Source organism: Castor canadensis, chromosome 1, assembly GCF_047511655.1.
Source record: "Castor canadensis chromosome 1, mCasCan1.hap1v2, whole genome shotgun sequence".
NCBI classification, from domain to species: domain Eukaryota; kingdom Metazoa; phylum Chordata; class Mammalia; order Rodentia; family Castoridae; genus Castor; species Castor canadensis.
In genome coordinates, this window is record NC_133386.1 from 78,293,020 (window position 1) to 78,315,865 (window position 22,846).

The 22,846-nt window shown below is 33.1% G+C and overlaps 1 protein-coding gene across 7 annotated transcripts in view; it reads right to left on the bottom strand.

Annotated features, from left to right (window-relative positions):
- Positions 1-22,846, bottom strand: part of Dop1a (DOP1 leucine zipper like protein A) — a 96,243-nt gene that overhangs the window by 37,328 nt on the left and 36,069 nt on the right. For 3 of the 7 annotated variants that reach the window (XM_074078854.1, XM_074078828.1, XM_074078835.1), the window contains 10 exons: positions 21,435-21,628; positions 19,901-19,995; positions 13,783-13,882; positions 12,916-13,025; positions 11,781-11,889; positions 10,546-10,666; positions 8,692-8,811; positions 6,776-6,890; positions 6,385-6,414; positions 5,860-6,093 (listed from right to left, as the gene is read on the bottom strand). In XM_074078854.1, coding sequence (XP_073934955.1) covers positions 5,860-6,093; positions 6,385-6,414; positions 6,776-6,890; positions 8,692-8,811; positions 10,546-10,666; positions 11,781-11,889; positions 12,916-13,025; positions 13,783-13,882; positions 19,901-19,995; positions 21,435-21,628 — 1,228 coding nt within the window. The other 4 variants (XM_074078870.1, XM_074078847.1, XM_074078839.1 and 1 more) reach the window with 3 other exon arrangements.

Below are 22,846 nucleotides of genomic sequence, written 5' to 3' on the forward strand. Positions count from 1 at the left end.
TTTATCATGAAGTGGTGTTGGATCTTGTCGAAGGCTTTTCTGTATCTATTGAGATGATCAAGTGGTTTTTGTCTTTGCTTCTATTAATGTGCTGTATTACATTTATAGATTGGCATATGTTGAACCACCCCTGCATCCCTGGGATGAAGCTAACTTGGTCGTGGTGAATGATCTTTCTGATATACTGTTGGATTTGGTTTGCCATTATTTTATTGAGGATTTTTGCATTGATGTTCATTAAGGAGACTGGCCAATAGTTCTCCTTTTTGGAGGTGCCTTTGTCTGATTTTGGGATGAGTGTAATACTGGCTTCATAGAATGAGTTAGGCAGAGTTCCTTCCCTTTCTATTTCATGGAACAGCTTAAGGAGAGTTGGCATTAGTTCTTCTTTAAAGGACTGACAGAATTCAGCAAAGAATCCATCAGGTCCTGGACTTTTCTTTTTTGGGAGATTCTTTATTGTGCCTCAATTTCATTTTGTGTTATAGATCTATTCAGGTGATTAATATCCTCTTGGTTCAATTATGGATGGTCATAAGTATCTAGAAATCTGTCCATTTCTTCAAGATTTTCAAATTTATTGGAATATAGGTTCTCAAAGTAGTCTCTGATGATTCCCTGGATTTCCATGGTGTTTGTTGTTATCTCCCTTTTTGTATTTCTGATTTTACTGATTTGGGTTTTTTCCTCTCATTTTACTCAGATTTGTCAGGGGTCTGTCAATCTTGTTTATTTTTTCAAAGAACCAGCTTTTTGTTTCATTGATTCTTTGTATTTTGTTTGTTTCTATTAAATTAATTTTGGCCCTTATTTTTAATTCTTGATTTTCTTGGAGTTTGCGGTGTAGTATTAGGTCATTGATTTGAGATCTTTCTGTCCTTTAATATATGCATTCATGGCTATAAACTTTCCTCTTAGTACTGCCTTTGCTGTGTCCCATAGGTTCTAGTAGGTCATGTTTTCATTTTCATTAACTTACAATAATCTTTTAATTTCCTCTTTTATTTCATCAGTGACCCACTGATCATTGAGCAATGTGTTGTTCAGCTTCCAATTGTTTGCATATTTTCTCCTTTGTTTTTGTTGTTATGTTCTTGTTTTAATGCACTGTGATCAGATAGAATGCATGGGATTATTTCTATATTCTTATATTTGCTGAGGCATGCTTTGTGCCCTAAGATATGATCAATTTTGGAGAAATCTCCATGGGCTGCTGAGAAGAATGTATATTATGTGGAAGTTGGATTAAATATTCTGTAGAGATCAGCTAGGTCCATTTGATCTATGGTGTGGTTTAGTCCTAGAATTTCTTTGATTTTTTGGTTTGGATGACCTATCTATTGGTGAAAGGGGGTTATTAAAGTCTCCCACCACTGTGTTTGGAGTCTATATATGCTTTTAGGTCCTTCAGAGTATGTTTGATGAAATTGGGAGCACTGACGTTGTGTGCATATAGGTTGATAATTGTTATTTCCTTTTGTTCTATTTCTTCTTTTATTAGTATGGAGTGTCCTTCTTTATCTCATTTGATCAATATAATTTGAAGTCCACTTTGTCCAAGATAAGTATTGCTACTCCTGCCTGTTTTCATGGCATTTGCTTGGTAAATCTTCTTCCAGCCTTTCCCCCTAAGCCAGTGTTTGTTTCTGTCAATGAGATGGGTCTCCTGTAAACAACAGATTGTTGCATCTTACTTTTTAATCCAGTTCGCCAAACGGTGTCTTTTGATGGGGGAGTTAAGTCCATTAACATTCAGTGTTAATAGGTATGTGGTAATTCCTGTCATTTAGTTTGTTTTTGTTGTTTAAGGGTTTGTGTGCACCTGAATCAATGTTACTCTCTACTTGCTTGCCTTTCCTTCTCCTGTGGTTTGATACTGCCTGTCCTCTCATGGTTTTGTTTGCTTTCATTTTCTGAGTGCAGAATTCCTTGGAGAATCTTTTGTAGTCATGGCTTGGTGGTCATATATTGTTTTAGTTTCTGTTCATCGTGGAAGACTTTTATTGCTCCACAGAGTATAATTTAAATAGGATCATAAAAACTGATATTTTTTATATATGAATAAGATCATCACAATTGGTATTATTAATATATGAGCTAAATATCTGAAAAAGTATTGGACTTCAGTGTTCCTTGTTTCAGTGACTGATACCACCATTCATCAATACCAGGAAGACAGAAACCTATGGGTCATTCTTGGGTACTTTTTCCATTTCTCCTTCCTTTCCCACTGGCTTTCCAACCATATCAGTATAGTGGCTGAGGGTGTAAGTCCCAACTCAACTAGGTCTCTGCACTCACTAGGTATGTGTTGCTTAGGAAGCTATATAAATTCTTTAAACCTCCTCATGTGTATATAGTAATTCCCCCTTATCCATGGGAGATATGTCCCAAGACCCCATTGATGCCTGACACTGTGGCTAGTACTGAACCTTAGTTATACTATGATTTTTCCTATACATACATATCTATGATAAAAGTGTAATTTATAAGTTATGTACAATAAGAGATTAATAACAACTTATCATTAATAGAATAACAATAAAAAGTTATGTGAATATCATCCCTCTCTCAAAATATTCTATTGCACCATATTTATCCTTTTTGTGATAATGTGACATGATTCAATACATATGAGAAGTGAGATGAATGATGTAGGCATTGTGTTACAGTATTATCTACTACATGTGAATGCAAGCACAGTGATATTGTCTATTTGATAACTAAGCCAGCTACTAAATGACTAACAAGTAGATATTTATACAGTGTGGATATACTGGACAAAGGGATGATTCATGTCCTTGGACAGGACAGAACAAGATGGTGTGAGATTTCATCATGCTACTCAGAATGTCACACAATTTAAAACTCATGAATTATTTCTGTAATTTTCTAATTAACATACTAGGACCATTATTGAACATGGGTAACTAAAACCATGGAAAGGTTTCAGTGGATGAGGAGGAGCACTGTAACTGAAATTTAACTAATTGCTACATTTTACAGTTTATGTAAGGATTAAGGAATAGTGTCTCTGAAGCACCTGGCACTTAGTAAACATTCAGTGATTGTTAGTGATTACTCCTTATTCTCGCCAACCTATTGCTAATGTCCTTTTGATTTGTTTTCCTAAATATTGCTAACCCATCCATTTCTCTTTTTTCACTCCCACATATTGACAACATAAGTTACCACCACCTCTCACCCGCACTATTGTAGGTCTCCCCACATCCATTTTTGTTTCTCAGATCCATACTCCACACTGCAGTCAGAGTAATTTTTCTAATACACAAATCTGATTATGCCTCCTGCCTTTTTCCCCTTCAGTGTCTTCCCATTGCTCCTAAGATAAAGAATAAAAGCCTCAGTATAGTGAACAAGGCTCTGTAAGTCCTGGCCCTTGCCTACCTCACACCTGCATTGCTCATCTGCATAGTGCTACTGAGCCTCAGAAGAGCCTTTCTTTGCGAATGTTAATTTCTACCATGAACTCTCTTCTTTCTACTTTGCCCTACCCCATCAATTCCTCTAAAGCTTCACCCAAACATTCCCACCTCAAGAAAGCCTTCTTGACTGCCAGCCTAGGTCAGGTCATACCTTTCCACAGTCCTACCTCTATATACTTTCCTTCATATATTAATCACAACTATCACTAAATGTGCAATCACTTATTTAATGTGTGTCTTCTAATAGAAGACATTAAGAAGTGCAGAGACAGCCTAGTTCACTACTGGATAGCCAGTGCCTAACAGTGTTGAATGAAGACAGATTGTTTTTCTATTCCAAAGGCAAGAAAACTGAAGTTCAGGGAGGTTAAAAACAAAAATAAAAACACCTGACCAAGGTTACAGCAGCTAAGATTAACAGTTAGTAGAAGGACTCGGTGAGGAGATTTTACATTTCATATTCTATTATATTTATGATGGTAGGAGAGCTTTCCATATTAGAATGCCAAAATTTAGAGGTAACTGTCAGAATGAACTTATTTGCCTATTTGTCTCCTTTGAAAGTTTAGTGACTACCTAAAATCATGTACATTCTTAAAAAGAATACTATAAAATTGTTTTTGTATTAATTTCTTTTAACAAAAGGATCATATAACAATGGATGATATTAAATTAATAGAATTCAAGCTATAAATTTAAATACACTAAGTGCTATAATGTAAAATTATATTATAATGATTTTGGCTAGAGATGTGACTCACATGGTAGAGTGCCTGACTAGCAAGCATGACGCTCTAATTTTAAATCCTAGTACAGGAAGAAAAAAACGGTAATTTTTTAATAATCAGTTTTTTATTTATACTTTCAAAAAATAGAATACAGAGAACAGTCTCAGCTTATAAGAATGATCAATTTTCAGATATCTAAGTAAGATAAAAATATTGTAGTTCAGTAAAAAAAATATATGACTTGGGGGCAACAACAGAACAGAGAAAGAGACACACAGACTATCAGAGAGAGATACAGGAAAAGGCATACTCCAAAGTCAATGAGGCATAATTTGAAGAGCACATTATTTAATTGTCCTGCATTTAATACTAATTTTGTTCCTATTTACCTTACCTATAATCATTAATAAGGGCCTTCATATGTTTTCTACGTAGTAAATCTTCACATACTTGAATATACTATTGAAATACTGCTAAGGGCCTATTCCTATTAATCTCATTCAAATGAAAACCAAAGATTCAATATTACTTAATACATATGTAAGGTGTATTTCTAAGAAAATTTTAGGAACATAATTTAAGGAAAACAGTGGAATGAAAGAAAATTTCCAGAAATAGTGAGAGATGCTATATATCACATACAAGTAATAAACAGGTTAGAAGGAAAAATAAGAGAGACTAGTTTCACTTTATGTGGGATAATCCTGGAATATATCTAAATTGACCAAGAGTTGGTAATTTCACTTCATATATGAAGAATACATTTAGATGGGCCAAGATTGATTTATATCTGACAGAAAAGGTTATATAGATCATCCTAAAATATATTTTGCCTGTCTGAAAAAAGCAGGGCTACTATACAGACCCAAGAATGAGATAATAAATGTAACATTCTAGAAATTTTCAGATCTTTAACATACTAAAGTCAATGTAATTATTATATAATTCAATTGAACATTTTCATTCACATTTAATAGATATTTTAAAATTATAAGTCTGAAAACTATTAAATTATTGATTTTTCCATGTTTCATTGGTGTTGAAGTATATTCAAGGTACAAGACATTAAAATTATGTAGTATAATTTTATTTTACTCAATTTCATAAAGACAGTAATAAGCATTTGGATGACAGAGGAAAGTAAAAAGATTCTGGATTTCAAGAAAACCATGTGAAAATGTGGTGTATGTGAAAGGACTAGTAAAGTTTACATACAGACCTGCTGTTCAACATGGGCACCAAGAGCCACATGTGCTTTGGAACACATACACTTTAGCTATCATAAAACTCTAATTATGAACAACTTGGGTAATACAGATCATGTATTCCTATTAAAAATTTTAGCATCTGAATGAAGGTTGCTGTAAGTATAAAATATACACTATATTTTGAAGACAGTGCAAAAAAGTAAACTATCTTGTTAATTTTTATGATATCAATTTTATTTGATTATGTGTTGAAATGATAATGTATTGGGTTTAATAAAGTAAAATTAATTTCACCTTCTTCCTTTTGTTATAGACTGCATTATGGCCAACAGCCTACATGATGGTCTACTGTCACAGCATTTTAATCTAAAAGATTCACTGATGTTTAAATACTATATATAAGTGACTTAACTCAGAAACTGCTCTTCTGTGAAGAAATATAACTAGCCTAATACCAAGAACAATAGCTAAAATTACCTTTTTCTCTTCCCATTCTTTGACTGCGCTGGGCTGCCCACTTGGAAACTGCAACACACTCCCAGTGCCAGCAGACAACAGTGGAGGTTGGACCTTGCTAAGAATCTTTGAGCAGAGCCTGAGAGAATCTGTGAGCTCAGACAAGTGCAATGTCTGGAGATGGCTTGTCAGGGCAGAAACCATCCTCAGCAGCAACTGAGGCAAGTGTTCTGTCTGGATTTCAATGTAAGTCTCCTGAAAATAAAAGTAAATTGAAAATTTTTCAATGATGAAGTTGCTATTTATTTTTTACTCTATACAAATAAGGCTATATTTTGTTCATATTTTATAGGTATCATGCTTTTAATTAGTATTGTATAGTTATTTTATTATTGAAGACATAAAATTTCTATTCCCAATTTCTCAATTTAAGTACTTCAAGAATATATCACAAAACACCCCCAGTTTTTCCATTATATCAGTGAAATTACAACATAACAAAAGTGAATGGAATCAGTTAAAAACAAAACAGGCTGAATGTCATACCTGACACAGCACCCTCATACTTCTAGTAGGCTTCAAAATGAGAAAGCAAAGAATTGAGGAGAGAAAACATAAGGGGAAATATTTCCAACAGTCTTCATTTAATAGAAAAAAATCATTAATGAATACAAAAGCAGCATTAGACCACCATATACAAGCTAAGATTTTATAGCATGCAGTTAGGAAATATATTCTATTTATTACACATGTACGTCAGAGGACAAAATACGTAGAAAATGTTATGAGAAAAAGCTACTCTAAAGAGAAAAAATTAATTTTAAAGACGAAATTTATTTAAAGATGTAATTTATCTCCAATAACATTTGAACTTTGTTGTTAGATTTCCTTGATATGTTTGTTTGTTTGTTTGTTTGTTTTACCAAGGTAATCTTACCAAAGAAACTATATCCAACAAAAAATCCACCAGTAAGCAGAAATTGGTCAGCTGTAACTCAGATGATTCACTACTATCTCCAGGCCCAATCTGAAGTCTGGTGTGTAATGTCCTCCTAAAAGGACAAAAATTTATCAAGCGTACTATCAAGTAATATTAATGACAACATCATTGTGTTACCAGCAAAGGCCAAGTCAACAATGAGTCACACAGTAAAGTTCTTGTGATGACACATTCCCTTTCCCCCAAGGCATGACTACCTTTATGGAGAAAATTCTTAAACTAAGTTTCCTAGGCCTAACCTCTCCCTGTAATTGCTATCCTGTACCACCCACGTGTTCGGGATGGATCTCACTTTTTCAGATTTATTTTCCATTGTTCCCACTATAAATGTCATCTCCTAGTAAAAACGGATTGCTACTTTTTTCTAAACCTAGGGTCTCTATTTATAACAATTTGTCGTCCTGGATTACTGTCCTCCCCAACTTACTTCTCATATCTAGAATGCATCTATACTTTAAGATATGAGATCAAATGTTACTTCTTCTAGGAAGTCTTTTAGGATCCAAGAAGTAGAGCTAGATCTTCTGAAAAAACATTCATATTAAGTCTTATTAATCCTATAAGACCACACATTGCCTTACACACTGTAGACACAAAGTAAGAATATGACATAGTCCCTGACCAGCAAGAAATAAAAGCATATGGACAAATAAATACAACAGTGTCACAGTGTGGTGACATTGATTGGTGGTTTGAGAAAGCTAGAAGACTACTGGAAGGTGGGTGACCTCACTTTAGGACCATAGCAGATGGGCAAACTGGGCAGAGTATTTTAGGAACAATACTACAATAAATGCTTAGCAGCATGAAAGTAACTGTTGTCCAGGTTAGCTCAAGAAGCATAGAGGTGTGTTTTTACAAACACAGAAAGAAACACAGAAGGTTGGATGTATATATTTGTGGACACTGAAGGTGAAAACACAGTGTAGGGTAGGTGGTGAAGAGATAGTCCTAATTCCTCCTATAATTTAATCTCTGTATGGGGCAGTTGCAATTTTTAATTGAATACCAGAAATGTATGCATGTATGTCTTACTTATCCCAAGATAAAGTCTTTGAAGACAGGAACCATTTATATGCCTAACATGATGACAAATGGGTAAGCAAAAAAAAAAATCCTAAATCATTAAAGAGATTCATGTATAGCAACATTCATATTTCCTACCTATTCTCTTTTTTTCTTTTGCAGTACTGAGGCCTCACACTTGCTAGGCAGGAGCTCTACCACTTGAGCCATACCTCTAAGCCTGCAACATCCACATTACTAAAAACTTCTAAACCTCAGATTGTACATATTTACTTTTTTATTACATGTTTCTGAGGCATGAGAGTTTAATCTGGTTCTGAGAGGATTTGGTTTAGAATCCATAGATTTCACTCAGCTTCACTAGTAGTCTAGGGTTTCAGACCATGTTTCAGGCTTTATATCCTAAGGAGTAGAGGAGTTTTTTTAATCATTCATCAGAGACAACATGGGCCAGTTCTACGTCTTTGAAAACACAGGAGGACCAAGGAGGTTTTGTTAATCAAACTGAGAATACTTTTTGGAAAGTGTGTCAAGGCAGCAGCACAAATCTGCTATCTTCTTTACCACAAAAAAGAGGGGATTACTATTCACTGTTGGTGAATACAGAACTAATTTCTAAGCTAGTTCCTAATTCTAAAGATTATGTGATCAATGATTTTTATATCCTAGAGTGACAAAGTAGAGTCATACTATGGAAAGTAAATAATTAATAATTTTCAGTAGAAGTAAAATATAAAAGAACATTCTTATCATTAGATTGAAAATTTAAAGTCAAAAGTTAGCTTTGTATTTTATTAAATTTTAAAAAATGAAATAATTTAACATACCTACAGCATTCTTCAAACCAACGTGCAACGTAATCCCACATATAATAAGGTTCAAAAGAATTAAAGAGAAGGTTGGCAGTTTTAATCAGCTCTGCTGTTTTCTTATTTTCCCTTAGTTTACTAAAGAAAAGGAAAGAAACAAAAACGAAACACTATGAGCACTTATTGTTTCAAATTTGAATGCAGTATTATTAGAGCAGTACATATTCCTAGGTAATTGGCAAAAATACGCTAGTAAAAATATTGCAACAAATAATCTTAATATACTGTCACTATTTACTTTATATGTAATTATTTTTCAAATTTGAGTTTTTATAACTCAAACAAATGATCAAGATCAGAAAGTGACCTTGCAAAATTTCTGCATAATAAAAACCACAAAATAACAGGAAGCTCTTTTTGCTCTATTTCTCTCTCTCTTTTTTTTTTTGACTGAGAAAGGGCCTGGAACTCACTATGTAACCCATCTTGCCTTAAACTTGAGATTCTCCTGTTTTAGCCTCTATGTGTTGGGGTTACATGTGTGCATCACCACACCTAGCATCTTTTTGAATTTTTAAAGTGTACAATTGTTAATTTGGCATCAAATTGCTTTGATTCCCTTGGCATATATAAATTGAGTAGTGATTTGGTTTTGACAGTCTTGATTTTGAAGAATTTTGCTTGCTTTCCTGTGCTGTTCAGGATTTGTTTTCAATGAAAGATTATTTTGACCAGTTTCACTCAAATTATTATTCTTAGCTTGAAAAACAAACAAAAAAAGACTATTATTGTAAATAGTATTGTAAATTACTACTAAAATTCTATCAGGGAAAAGTAGCCTCTCATTTACCTATTTTCTCCTATACTTTCTAAGAGATGTACTGTCAATATAGCTAGTAGGTTTTAGCAGAAAAAGACTAATCAAGTACTCTATAAGACAATATAAATTCTCAGGCAGAGTACATGAAATAGAATGAAATAAGTCAACATTAACTTCTCTAACCAAAAATAGAGGGAATTATATCATCAGAAAAAATAAACTGTCTACAAATGTTTTTATAGATATTTTAAAGTACACTTTAGGAAAATCCAGGATATCTCAAAGTTATCAACAAAGAAGACACTAATGAAATGTAAATTTTGTAAAAACTTGTAGCCTTAGAATATGTCATATTATAATAACAGATGATACTAGAAACAAAGTGGTCTGCTTAAAGCAGAGAAGAAAACAATGCAACTTTGTCAGCATGTATCTGTCACTGACACAGAGAACAGGACATACTAATTAATTACATGACCTATCCTAGGAATTCAAGTGTATATATAGTTGAAAGAAGAAATAACTAGAACTTTACAAACAGAACACACAGTGGCCTTTCATTAATTTCATTTGTTAAGTCTGTCTTCTGGTCTTTTTCTGATCTACAATTTGGCCTCCCAAGTGTGTCAAGTCATCAAGTGACACCACTCAATTCAAACAAACAGGCCAGGACTGGTTACCAAACAAGACAGACTCTCATTATTAACTGATGTGCGGAAGTCTCTTGTGGTTTTATAAGTGTAATTAAATTCCATGGTTAACATTTAATATCTTCATATTAACTGCTGAAATTTAATTTATTAAACTGGTGAAATTAAGAACCAACCTTGGAATGTTTCATTGTGTTACCATGTTTAAAGAGTCTATTTGACTAATGAGTACAGTTAATTACAATACTTCATGCTACCAAAATATAGTGATATCTTAAATCCATCTTACTCATCAGAACACAAATTTCATACAGTAATATGTTATAGTAAGTGAATATATACTTCCTGAATATTAATAAATGAGGATATTTTCTTGTCATGCTTAATTTTTTGGTAATCTACCTGCTTAGCTGAGCATGGTCTTTGCTGAAGGGTGGTTCCATTTGAAAATCCAATTCTGCTTTGCATTGAGAATATAATGTTCTAAATACCTCAATCAGGACATCTTCCAGAATTACAGGTCCTTAAAGTTATATACAAATTAAAGACAGCAATTAGCACTGGCAAATCATGATTATCTGAAAAGTGGTCAAATTAAAGGATGCTTTAACAAGTATTATTTTTAAATAATATTTTTTTCAGACACTCAATTTCACATTTTGAGAAACTGTCAAGTGATAAATAACTGAACAAATGTCTCACATAACAGAACTGACAGAATCAGGAAAACTGACTTGGTAACTTAATTATCTTTATTACTTTGGACAAGTATATTTAACTTCTTTAAGTTTTATTAAAGAAGTTAAATAAAACTTAAATAAATTAAATAAAAATAATACCAACTTACAGAATAGTTTTTAGGATTAGGGACAATATTTGTGTGGTACACAAAATAGTTCTTAAAATACAGTGATTGTTCAATAAATGATATTTGTATCACTATCATTGTTAATAGCTCTAAAATGCAAGAGGCTAAATTTTATTGCTATGATATATGCCAATTTCCTTTAAAAAATTCCTCGCCTTGAGCTATTGTGTACTATCATCTATTATCAATGACATAACCCATTATTTTCACACTTTAAGAGTTGTAGCATATTTGCTAAAATGTGTATATAATTTGAAGAAATTACACTTTATAATTTCATTTATTAATATTTAGTTTTTTCTTAATTTGTCTCAAATACCATAATTAACTTTCCAATGGATCTAATACATAATAAATACACAATGAAGAAAGGGAAAACACACAAAACAAAAGGGGTGAGGTAATGAATATACAATCCAAATATTTAAGCCAAGTCCTTAAATTTTATAAACTATAACTTCATCATGACAATCATAAATGTCTTAATTTCACTAAATCAGAATTAAGAAAAACTTACATATCTTTAAAAAATAATTTTTCTGCTATATATGTAGTTCAAGGCACAAAGTATGATAATAATATATAAGCTGAATGCACCTATATCTTAACTTTGCAGTGTGAACTTTAAACAAGAAATTGTTGAGAACTTGAATTTATAAGTCACCTGAAAATATAGTCATTTTTCTAATGACTTTGTCATATTTTTATTAGGAAACAATATAGAACCATCACATGTGACTTTAGGCCTTGGGATAGCAATATATATTACCTAGCTCAGGTTTATCCAGTAAGCTGATTAAAATACGGAAGGGTTTTAGATCCTGCATTAGAGTGCTCTCTTCTCCAAATCCATTCACTTGTAAGATTCCCACCATTGCCTTTACAAAACAGAAGTACATTAGTCATTTAGTAAACATATTCAAATCTTTTTTTCTCAAGAAAAAAGTATTTTTAGAAATGGGAGGGGGGAGGGAGAGGTACTAAGGGAATATAATAAAGGGGGTGAATTTGTTCAAAGTAAGTTGTATGATTCTATGAAGATTTCACATTGTGACTCCCTTGTACTGTTAACGATAAAATAAAAAGTATTCTTAAATATAATCATATGTTATAGCGAGTCATATCCCCTATTGCTTTACTGAAGCCTTTTTCCTCTGCTAGGAAGAAAATGTTATATTCACCTGCCTAGAGTGAAGAACCAGGTACTTAAATTTTCTTCAGAAAAAAATTAGAAGAGTTAAAGAAAATGAGAAGTACATTCATGGTGGACTGTTTATCCTTAAGATGAGAATACTTTCTATTGAAGATCATGAACTCCAAACTATGCCACCTCATCATTGCAGTATTATGCAATTATTTTCTCATCAGTGACTTAAAACAGTATATTACTTCACTCATTTAAAAATGTTTCAGATATCACATATTTCTTAGTTTAGTTTTAGAAATTTTGAATAAATACAAGTAAAGCAAAACTGATATGAAATAAACCTATGGATCATTTTAGTATTTCCATTATAATGGCAGTTTTACCGTATTTGATTCTCAGTATAACCCAAGTTTTCTGGGGGCTTTTTAGGAAATAAAATAGGTTTTCACCCACTTTTGGAAAAGCTCCAATTTTCACAGGGCAGACAAGTGAAAAAGCTATCCCTATGTTTTAATAAAATCATACAAACAGCAAAGGAAAAAAATTTGGCTTTACTCAGAAATATTTCTGAGTATTTCTCACTTATGATCACTTACTTTATTGTAGCCTTTTGCCTGTTATAGTCATTCTTAGGTAGTTTTTGAGTCTTGTCTCCATTCTTTCAACTCAACTCAACCAAGGCAGGTTTTTATAAAATACCTTTTCAGTAATTCTAGTGATCAGTGAGTAAATAAAAAATAATGAAAGCATCCATTACCTGGACCAATAATTCTTTGGAAAAGGTTGTGAAATAGTAAGTGGCATGTTCTTCAGGATTACTGTGTCTTGTGCTTCTGGGTCCTACGACAGCACCGTTATTATCAAAACCTCCATGGAAATAAATCATAAAATGAATTAAAATGGGACTCCTAAAATTGTTGGTCACTAAATACCAAAACAGCAAATATCTCAAAAACAGCACTAAACACTTACCAATTAGTAGCCCATTCAATGTCAGCAAGAGAGATCATTTTAGATGGTTTAATAAAGGGAAACCAATTCAATACATAAGTATCATAGAATTCTTCCAGAATTACCTTTTTTTTTCTTTTCCCCAATCTTACCAACAGATAAATAACTGCAAACTCAGAACATCCAAGGTAAGTTATATGGTGTCCTCTCACTGTAGGTAGTAAGGGGCTATGAGGACAGGCCAAACACTCACAAAAACGTATGGAAGACAGAAGTACACACAGTTGTTTTATTGCCTGACTGGAAGACAGGTACTATGTGTGTGAGACAGTTGTACTTACCGGTCTTGATTTGATGACTTGACAGTTTTGGAAACACTGTTACTATTTAGATTATTTATCCTTCTTTATCTACTAACTTGTAGTATAACAACCAAGGGAAAAAAATCTCAAAAAGGGAACATGATCATATAAATTCAAATAGTCACTTTGACTAGGAAGCTTCTAAAATTTCTTTGTACAAAACACCATTAGTAGTTTATATTTTTTATCATCTATTTATAAAAAAAACTTAGTTTTTTTCACTAATGACAGTCACACAACACATACATACTTATATAGGGTAATTTCCCCTCCATTTTTTCTAACTATGAGCACATACATCAAATACCTACCAAGAAGCCATGCATAAAGTCTTCGGTTCAGGGACATATCCCTTCGTAGTACCACATGAAGGGCTGCTGACAAGATTCTGATCATATCTGGTCGAGTGGCCTGAAAAAGTTTGGGATGTGGTTGTACTTAATTGCATATAAAAAGTACATCACAATTTTTCCTCTTTTAAAAAAATGCTTTGAAATATGCTCAGAACCTAATGCTGTAATAAAAGTATTTTCATACAACATTATCTCATTAGATCTTTTGAATATAGGAGCAAACTTCCATTTTACAGATTAGGAAAAAAGAAGAAAATTAAGTAACATAACTAGTTTTATAACTGAGACTCTAACTGAATTATTTTAATATACTTACATATCCAATAATAGTAAAATCTGATACAAAACAAGGAAAATAAAGCAAGATGGGACAGTTACTAGAAAATCATGCCATTAGTCTTTCACACTCATAGTGCTGTGAACTGACAATAAATTTCTTTTAAAAAGTCCCCATCTTCATCAATTCTAAGTCCTTCTCAAAAATCCTGTTTGCAGTAATTCAAACATACAAAAAATACAGAAAACAATGTAATGAACCCATTTGTCCCAACATTCAGCTTAAGCAAATTTTACTCTTAAATTTTTGCTCAGCTCTTAAGAGCAATATCTTTTTTACTTCTTTCCCACAGCCTTAACTAGATGTTTAGAAAATGAAAAAAGATCTGACTTCAAAGACATAAATTTAAAAAAATAGAGGGAAGCTAATATATTTGTTGTTAATGTTAAGAATATTAGCAGATAACAACTTTAGAATAGAATCTTGGAAACCTGGAACTAGAAGTTAACTTAGAAATTGATTAGTTTAACAACCATTATATAAATAAAGGACCTGAGCCTCCCAAACCTAAGAGCTTAGCTAAATTCAAATGTCTGGTTAATGCCTCAGTTGGATGTAGACCCAACCTCTCACTAACACATAGCAGTGAACTTTTTTCTATTCTACACTTCCTGATACAGGCAGGAAGGGATTCATCCAGAACTGGAAATAAGTGAGATGCTGCAGAATACATATCATTCATAGCTGACAAATTATGTTTAACAACTTTGAACACAAATCTCTTCCATTAATCTATTCAATTTTTGAATTGTAGTCCCTGGACCCCTGGGGATCATATAAGATTATTTCAGGATGCCCACAAAGTAAAACCTTACTACACACACATATAACATATTAAAACCGCACATATTAATAACAATATTAAGATGCTACATGCTTTTTTTTCCATGTTGACATTTGCTCTGATCATGCAATTAGTAGGCAAAATGGCTGGCACCTTAGCATACAAAGATTAGAACAGTGGTACCCAGGGTGTAGCTCAGCGGTAGATTAGCATGAGTGAGGCCATAGGTTAACTCTCAAGCACAAAAAAGAAAAAGAGCCAGTTTCACAATTTTTAAAAATAACGTTGATGAAACAGCAAAAGCTTGTCATTCAAGGTCTACCATCGAGGACATGTCTGTGTAATGAAATGGGAAGTATACATAAAGCACTTCTGTCACGTACATAAGTGTGATGATAGTTGTTTCAAGGAAAAGTATCTGTGCCACATTAAGGGTTGTCAGTTCAACTATCAGCTTTTTCACAGAATGCCATTTTTGCCTGAAAGAATTAGTAATGTAAACTATGATTATTCAAACTTTGACACTTGGTTTATTTTTTTCAAATAAGGTGATATTATCACTTCAAGGGAAACAAGATTGCTACAAATAAAAATTTTGACATTCCAGGAGAACATTAGAATTTTGGAAAATTTGCATCTGTGTTGAAGTTGTATTTTTTAAAAATGTATTGGGCTTGAAAACTTCTAATGCCTAAAAATTTATGAATGGGATCAGCAGTATTGATAATTAATGTGATTGTTTGATGTTATACAATGAAATGGGTCCACATTTGGAAAATCTGCATCGTTCAGTAAGCCAGTATTTTTTAATTAACAAATCATGATGTTGCCAAAGCATATATGAGCAAAAAAGACAATGAAAACACCAGATAGACCAGTCGATGTTAATGAAACAGAATAAGAAAAGTTCACTGATACAATTTTAGACTCCATGTTATGACTAATTTTTATAATTGCAGCTTCTCAAGTTTTGGTGTATTGAAGATTATACAATTATTAACAAAAAATACAATTGAAACACTCCTTTCTCTTCCAACTGTATATCAATGTGAGAGCACATTTTTCTTCACAGACTCAAAGAATAAATCACAGAAGCAGGTATGAGCTTTCTGCTGTTAGGTCAGGTATTAAAGAGATCGGTAAAAAAATATGAAATAATGTTTGTCAATGATTTCCTTTATGTGCTGGAACATATTTTCATAAAATGTTGTTTATGTTAGTGTAAAAACTATGTTATTATAAATTAGTGAATATTTTTAAATTTGCCAGTTTTAATTTATAAGATAAATATAGACAGTTCTAACCTATATAACGAAAAGGTTTTTAAGATCCTCAGTATCAGGCCAGACGCGTAGCTCAAATGGTAAGAGTGCCTGCCTAGCAAGCATGAGGCTTTGAGTTCAAACGCTAGTGCTGCCAAAAAAAAAAAAGGTGCTTTAAAAAAAAAGATCCTCAATATTTTTTAAGAGTGTAATGTAAGCTGGGTATGGTGGCACATGCCTATTATCCCTGCTACACGGGAGGCAGAGACGGGAGAATCATGGTTCAAGGCCAAGGTGGGCAAAAGCTAGCAAAGCCCCATCTCAAAAACAAGCTCAACACAATACATGCCTGTGGAGTCTCAGCTATGCAGGAGGCAGAGGTAGGAGGATGGCAGTTGGGGGCTGGCTCCAAGCAAAACCCACTAAACTCTATCTGGAAAAGAACTAAAAAGCAAAAAGGGTTGGGGATATGGCAGAATGCCTGCTTAGCAAGTGCAAAGCCCCTGAGCAAAAAAAGTATAAGGGAGTTCTGCAACCAAAGCATTTGAGAACTGCTGATCTATCTATCCAACATCAGACATACAGTTTACAGACACTGTTACAAAATCTTACTGAGTAGAAAGGCCATACATGTACACATACACATTGTTTTGGGGAGGACAGTATTGGAATTTAAACTCAGGGTCTCCCACTTTTTACACAGGTGTTCCACCATTTAAGCTACAACCCTAGCTCTTTCTTGCAGAAAAGGGTCTTGTGTTTTTGCCCAAGCCAGCCTGGACCATGATCCTCCTACTTATGCTTCTTCATAGCTGGGATGGCAGGCACATGAGCTACCACACCCAGCTTTTTTGGGTTAAGATTAGGTCTCACTAACTTTTTGCTTGGGCTGGCCCTGAACCATGATCCTCCCCATCTCTGTCTTCCAAGGAGAGGGGATTACAGGCATGAGCCACCATGCCTAGTCCTTTCTCTCCATCTTATCTGGGGAGAAAAACTACTCAAAAAAGCAAGAACTGGGAGATGTTGATCAGAGCATACAAAATCTCATCTAGACAGGAGGAATAAATTTAAGAGATATGAAATAGTTGGGCACCAGCAGCTCACGCCTGTAATCCTAACTATTACTCAGGAGGCAGAGATCAGGAGGATTGTGGTTCAAACCCAGACCCAGGCAAACAGTTCACAAGACCCTACCTCAAAAAACCCTTCACAAAAAAGGGCTGGTGGAGTGACTCAAGGTGTAGGCCCTGAATTCAAACCCCAGCACTGCAAAAAAAAAAAAAAAGATATGCTGTATGATATAGTAACCATTGTTAACAACAATAAATCCTTAAGAATAGATTTTACGTTTTCTCACTGCTGAAAATAGTATGTGAATTAATATATGAATTAGCTCAATTTAACCATTTCACAATGTATACATATTTCAAAACATCATGAATACAATATATAATTTCTGTCAATTAATAAATAAGGTAAGAAGTCACTTTTCTTGAGTGTGTGTACTAGGGACTGAACCCAGAACCTCACATATCTATGACCGAGATATACTTTCAGTCAAGAAGTTGATTTTTTTTTGGACTCAGGGTCTCACTATGTAGCCTCAATTGGCAATCCTTCTGCCTCAGCCTCTCAAGTACTGGGATTACAGGTATGTATCACCATATCCAGCTAAGTAGTCACTTCTTAATTATTGCTGACATTACCACATATTTGTGATATGTAAAAAAATTCTAATGAAGTCTCAATTAAAGGTACCAGAGATTCAGGTCAACTTTTCCTGAAATAAGTTAAAAAAGTGTAACAGTCTATCTACAACATAACAGCAATCATACTTTTGGAATAAGTAATGATGGTTCTGTTAAATCAAAATTAAAATCAATACTTGCTAAAAATCTACTATATGTAAGAACTAAAAAGAGGTAAGATGGGGAACCAAAATGACTATGTTATAATCCTTATTCTAGAAATGTGGGGAACACATGTGAGTAAATGTAAAAACCATAAAATAAAAAAGAAACAAAAAGAAATGCAGGGAAAACTACTAGAATTAGAAGAATATTAGAAGTAGGTATGGGCTTTAAAAAACACATTCAATACAATTATTGTTTCTCTTAAACAAATTATAGCATGTGAAGTTTGAGAGAATATTGGCTGGCAGGAATATAGAGAAGGTAAAGTAAGAAAATATAAAATACAAGTTGAAAAATGGTTCAGAATCACTGATCTAGCAGGGAGATTACAAATAAATTTTAAAAATCTATTTAAGTATACTAAGACTTATTTCCTCAGATGCTGTTGAGAAACCTTTTAACTGAGGGACTACTGATATTGACTAGTTGTATAGAAAGAAAGTTGAGGATCAAAAGTCAGTAAACTTCTTCAATAAAGAGCCAGACAGTACATAGTTTAGGCTTTTGGACCACATATATTTCTTTATCATAATCTTGTTTTCTTTTACAAGCCTACATAAAGTAAGAAGTCATTCTTATCTTGCAAACCATTTGGCAACCCATATGCTAAAGCATTGACAAGTGTAGTCTATACTTAATTTTCCCAGTATGGAGAAGTAATGAAAACCCAGAGGGCAGAAAAAAGGCCTCTAGGTAAGTGAGAGTCTCAAAATAGAAACTTGAGGTGGTTTGTATCCCAACTTAGTGACAATACAGGCAATGAAGTATAAAACTTTCGAACTGTTAACTTATTCAAATTAAATAAAGAAAATGTAAATATAGTAATAAGAGCAATAAGTAAAATTAGCCATCATAGAGTAAATTCACTATAAATAACTATTAAACTTTGAAAATCATGAAAATCCTAAATAAGTCTTTTCTGCTAATCCTTTCTAGCAATAAACTCAATTTTTTAAGGTACAAGTCCTCTATATTTAATTACTTTTGTTAAGTATCATCACTCTGAATGCTTATGCTCTGGGACTGTAAGCTACTCTTCAACAAAGTTTAGAACTCAGCTGTGCACTGTCTCACACTATAATCCTAGCTACTCAGGAGGCAGAAATCAGGAAGATCGTATTTCAAAGCCAGCCTGGCTAAAATAGTTTTCAAGAGACCCTATCTCGAAAAAAACCCATAATAAAAAAGGGCTGGTGTAGGCCCTGAGTTAAAACACCAGTACTGCAAAAAAAATTACAACTTAAAAAATTTAGATCACTACTTTTAAAATGAGAGCTCTAAGTTTCAGTAATGAAACACTTCATTCATGATTTGTCAAGTCAGTTGCTCTTATCTGTAAAAAAAAGTACTAGCAAATTTAACAGTGACTAAATATCTGGCTGTCAAATTATAGTCAACACTGCTTAAGTTCTGGCCTGCATCCTGAAATCACCAAAGCAAGAAAAGGTAACACCAAACCGATCAGTTGTTGCCTGGGAAAAAGCTTGGGTTTCAGAGTCCCAGCTTTCACAGCTATTAATGAGGGTCACTTGCTTTTTATAGAACTTTTTTAAAGGTATGAAATAATATGCTTCAAGGACCAAATTCTTGGTCCTTGAATTTGTTTTCTTCAAAATTTTTACAAAGTCCACTTTTCTTAAGGGAACTTGGTTTATGTGTGTATTCAGTGATTTATAAGCAAAATAATCCAACATAATGCCTTTAAAAAATAACCACACCATGAATCTGATTCTCCAAGAATGCCTTACATTTAATAACATCAACATTAATGCTTTACCTGACTCATGTGGAATGGAAAACAGAAGAGTATGAGGTCCAGTGTGCTTCTTTGTACAAGTACACTTGAGTCTTGCACTGAAGTACTTACTGCTTCTACCTGAAATAATAAAGCCTTTAACATCAATGGTCTATTACACTGGGAAATATTTGCCATGGAAATGTACCATCTTTTCATTTTCTATAATAAATAAAAGCATGCTTCTGAGAACTAAAGAACTCTAAAAACAATTTTGTTTACTATATACCCTGTGGAGATTTCTGATGACTTTTCACTGTCAGTCCTGTCTACACAATTATCTGTATGCAAATGATTTGTTGTAGTTTTACCCATAATTGCCCCAAACTAGATGCAATTCAAATGTCCACTAACTGATGAATGAATAATCAAACTGTGGTACTGTCATACAATAGAGTATAAGTAGCAAAACAAAGAAATAAAAGTGATACTCATAATCATAGATAACTCTGTTATAGTGAAAGAAAGAGTACTTAAAAGCTATATGCAGTATGATTCAATTTATGTAACACTGCAGAAAAAGCAAAATGATAGGAACAGAAAAGCAACCAGTGTATGCAAAAGCCTGGAATATAGAGGAAGGGGAAGATTGCAAATAGCAGAGAACATTTGGGGTTATGTAATTTTGCTGAACCTTGATTTGTGGTTATATGATTGTAGGTACTTGTTGAAATTCATAAACCTGTGCATGTAACATAGGTTAATTCAGTGGATGCAAGTAATACTTTAGTAAACCTAACATAAATTCTGCACAAATTATCAGTCATGTCATTATTATATGGGAAAAATAAAGATTAATAAAACATTTTGATCATGTACTAATAAAATGTTAAAGAAGGTTTGTTTTTAATTCCTTGATTCTTTGAGGTGTACAGCACTCTATATTTTCTTTTTCCTTCTTCCTCTCCTTCCTCCCCTTTTCCACTTCCCCTTCTTCTTGGTACTGGGACTTGAAATCAGGGCTTTACCTATGATAAGCAGGCACTCTACTACTTGAGCCACTCCCCACCCCCAGCCTGTCTATTCTTAATTTTGACATTGAAAATAAAAGTATACAAAAGCAAAAGTATGATTTTTTTCTACTATCTTTCAGTGTCTGCCTTTGTATTACATTCTCTCACAAAATCTGGCTAAATCACTTTGCCTAACATTCTTTTCTCTTATAAAGAAAACTATGAGTAAAGAGAAGGGCCACTTCAGAATGTAACAAATGTGGCTATGATAACAGTGGTCTGATTAGTCATCAGCATAGTAATAATAAATATCATCAATTTGCTTGAATAACAGATAATAGAGGTAACATATAAATAACAATCCCCTATTCATGAAAAAAAATCAAGCTGTTAAAGTTAATAATTAATGATCATTTTATTTTGGTCTTTAGTTTTCTTTGATGAAAAAAATGTAAGCTCCATGAAAATAGGAACTTTGTCTATGGCATGATCCTCAATATTCATCTGGAATAGTGCCTGGCTCTAAAGAAATATTTATGGCACGAGCAACCATATTTTTAGACCTACCATTAACTCAATATCACTGCCAATTATATAAAGTTGATCTTCCATAGAAAGCTTTCTGTTCAGATGAGCTAGAACATATGTGATTCCAGGTAAACGAACAGCAGGACTGGTGAGAAGACTACCCCACAGGGCACTGTAGAATGCTGACTGGTCAACTGCAGCAGCAACCTTTTCCAACAATGTGTTTGTTCTGAGGTACAAAACAAAGTGGCATAAGAAGAAAACATTTAGTGTCACATTGAAAGAAATAAATCATTATTATCTTCCCATTCTGAAAACAAGCATGATAGACTGGAGGAAGAATGTATTTTATAATCAGAAGACTGGCTCCATTATTCAAGTCCTGGCTCCACGATTTACTAGCTGTGTACCTTGGGGAAATCACTTAATTTTTCTTCAGTTCAGTCTTCTCATCTGTAAAATGAAGACAACAACAGAAACACCACCACAAAACCTACTGAATTGCTAAATTACTGAAAGTAATAAAACACCTTATACACATCTCAGTAATTGGTAATCCTATCACAGAATGTATCTTCTGTTGCGTTTCTACAAAATCTTAGATACCAGCAAATGCTTTTTTCTTTTTGAAATCAAATGTTATATAGTTCACAGTAACTTTAATGAACTATACCTATGACAAAAATCAAAGACACATTACTGCCTTATTAAGGAGAGCATTAAAGGTTAATAACCTTTTATTTAACTAAAATAAACAATAAAGATCTGCTACATTATACAATCCTTACATGAATATAATTTAAAATATAACTGAATTATTAGCTAGATGAAATTTCACATTACATTTCTGTAACTGTAAGCAAATAAACAATAGATAAATTAAGAAAATGATAAGCTTTGAGGACAAAATTATTTTTTTCCAAGTAACCTATAAGGATCATCCAATAGATTCTTACTGCATTATGGAAACAGCTGAGATACAGTAGAGTAACTGGTGAATGCATTTGAATAAATTATTTAAGTTTAAATCATTAAGTCTATTCATGAAGCAAATGTGGCATTTTCTATTTTAGCCACCTAAAATTTAGATATTAAAGATACTTAATGCTATCATGCATTGTCTATAACTATAAACTCTTAAAAATAAGTCTCCAACATGAAGTTTTTGAAAAGTCAAAATATCTAGAGTACCACATTTCTAGGTAGTGAAATACCACTTTTCTTGATCATTGGTTATTTTTTTCTCTCTTAGCAGTTTAAAAATTGTTAGCACATGTACTAATTTTTTGTTCTTTCCATTAATCTGTATCTCTTATCATTTGTGATATTATCTTAAATTATGGGTCACAATTTTTAAGTGGTTTATATGTGCAAGGTACTGTACTGAGTAATTTTCTTAATACTGTAATAAAATGAAAGATATGCTTCTTTTATATATGAGGAAAAT